This window comes from Trichinella spiralis (genome assembly GCF_000181795.1).
Source record: "Trichinella spiralis strain ISS 195 chromosome Unknown Scfld5158, whole genome shotgun sequence".
NCBI lineage: Eukaryota > Metazoa > Nematoda > Enoplea > Trichinellida > Trichinellidae > Trichinella > Trichinella spiralis.
This window is the reverse complement of record NW_003532097.1, coordinates 159-1,585: the sequence shown is the minus strand read 5'-3', so window position 1 is coordinate 1,585 and position 1,427 is coordinate 159. Positions and strand designations below refer to the sequence as shown.

Below are 1,427 nucleotides of genomic sequence, written 5' to 3'. Positions count from 1 at the left end.
AAAAAAATTTACTTCCTTTAACCCTGCTAATAAGCTGATCTCCACTCAATTTCGCCCATATCTTTGATTCTGCGTGCAACCTGGTGGTCGTTAAGAAAAGTGGAAATTAATTTCAATCTTTTTCAAAGTACGTGTCACCCAAAACATAAACTCCCGACAGCATCCTTTATCGAGGGAAAGTACTAAAAGATTCACCCAATTGGTGTGAGGCTGACCAGATTGTGCAATTCGCAAGTTATTAAGGATATGAGGGCATGCATAGCTTTTTCATTTAACATTGGGGGAAATGAGAAAAGTACACCATTGTGACGCATTCAGTTCCTTTAATTTGCTTTCAAAAAAATTGAAGCGGCTTGCTTTTGAGATCCATGTGCTTTGTTTCAATATGTCGAAGTTGTTTATTTGGTCGCATGCTCTCATTTGCGAGAATTTCATAGTAAATAACACAAAAAGGACGTGGATCTTTATGGTCACCATTCCACGTAAATCCAAATTTTAAATAGTCAATATCATATTTTCGTATTACTTTTCGTCGATTTGATAATTGAAAATTTGCTGACTCCTTTTCATCAATTTTTCTTTTATTATTCACATCACCTGCAGTGGAACCTTGTTGAGACTCCATTTCAGCCAATTGCCTTTTTACCGGTTTCCTTATCAACCACTCATCCATTCATAGGCTAAATTTTACAGAAAAGGGAAAACCTTATTACTTACATAGCACGGAAATTATTAAAAAAAAGAGAGGGGGGATTTGCGATAACTAACAACTAACAACTAACTTTGTGATAACTTAATGTGCCAGCCATTTTAACCAACGACAGAGTGCAGAAGCATGCTCAGCACGCCGCGCCAAGCTGCGACAAGATCGTTCAATCAAACGCATTTTCACCTATTTGCCTACTTGCTTACCTTTTATAAGTTATGTGCAACAAAGAAGGGCAATTGTTATCGACAACCAATTAAAATTAACGTGACACAGATCAGTGTACTGTAAAACCAGACAGAACTAGTGATTCTTAGGTTAACGGTAACTGAATCAAAGCTCAATTATCGAAGCAAAATTTTCGATGAGTATACTCTCTTACCAACGGTAAAGGACAACCTCCCTAACTTATTATTTTTCCGACCCCCACTTTGAAAAACTACTGCTCAAAAAATTTCCTTTCCTAAAAAGCATCCAAGAAACAAAAAATTGGGAAAGGGAAAAAAAGCCACTTCATTTGAAAAAATTAAAAACTAATTCTTTTTATGCCAATCCCTAAATATTTTTAACTTTGAAAAATAAAATGGCCCCGGGATATTTAATGGGAAAATCCAGAAAAAATCCCCTTTTTCCCGAAAATTTTTATTAAACTCGCATGTATTCCCAAAATCCCCCACTTAACGACTGGAAATAATTTATCTAAAAAATTGGTTCGGGAAAA

The 1,427-nt window shown here is 35.7% G+C and overlaps 1 protein-coding gene across 1 annotated transcript; it reads right to left on the bottom strand.

Moving 5' to 3' along the window:
- Window positions 1–334: 334 nt before the first annotated feature.
- On the bottom strand, window positions 335–673 carry Tsp_14877 (zinc finger protein). Its single transcript, XM_003366929.1, has one exon. The coding sequence runs from the start codon at window positions 671–673 to the stop codon at window positions 335–337; it is 339 nt and encodes a 112-aa protein (XP_003366977.1).
- Between the last annotated feature and the right edge of the window lie 754 nt (window positions 674–1,427).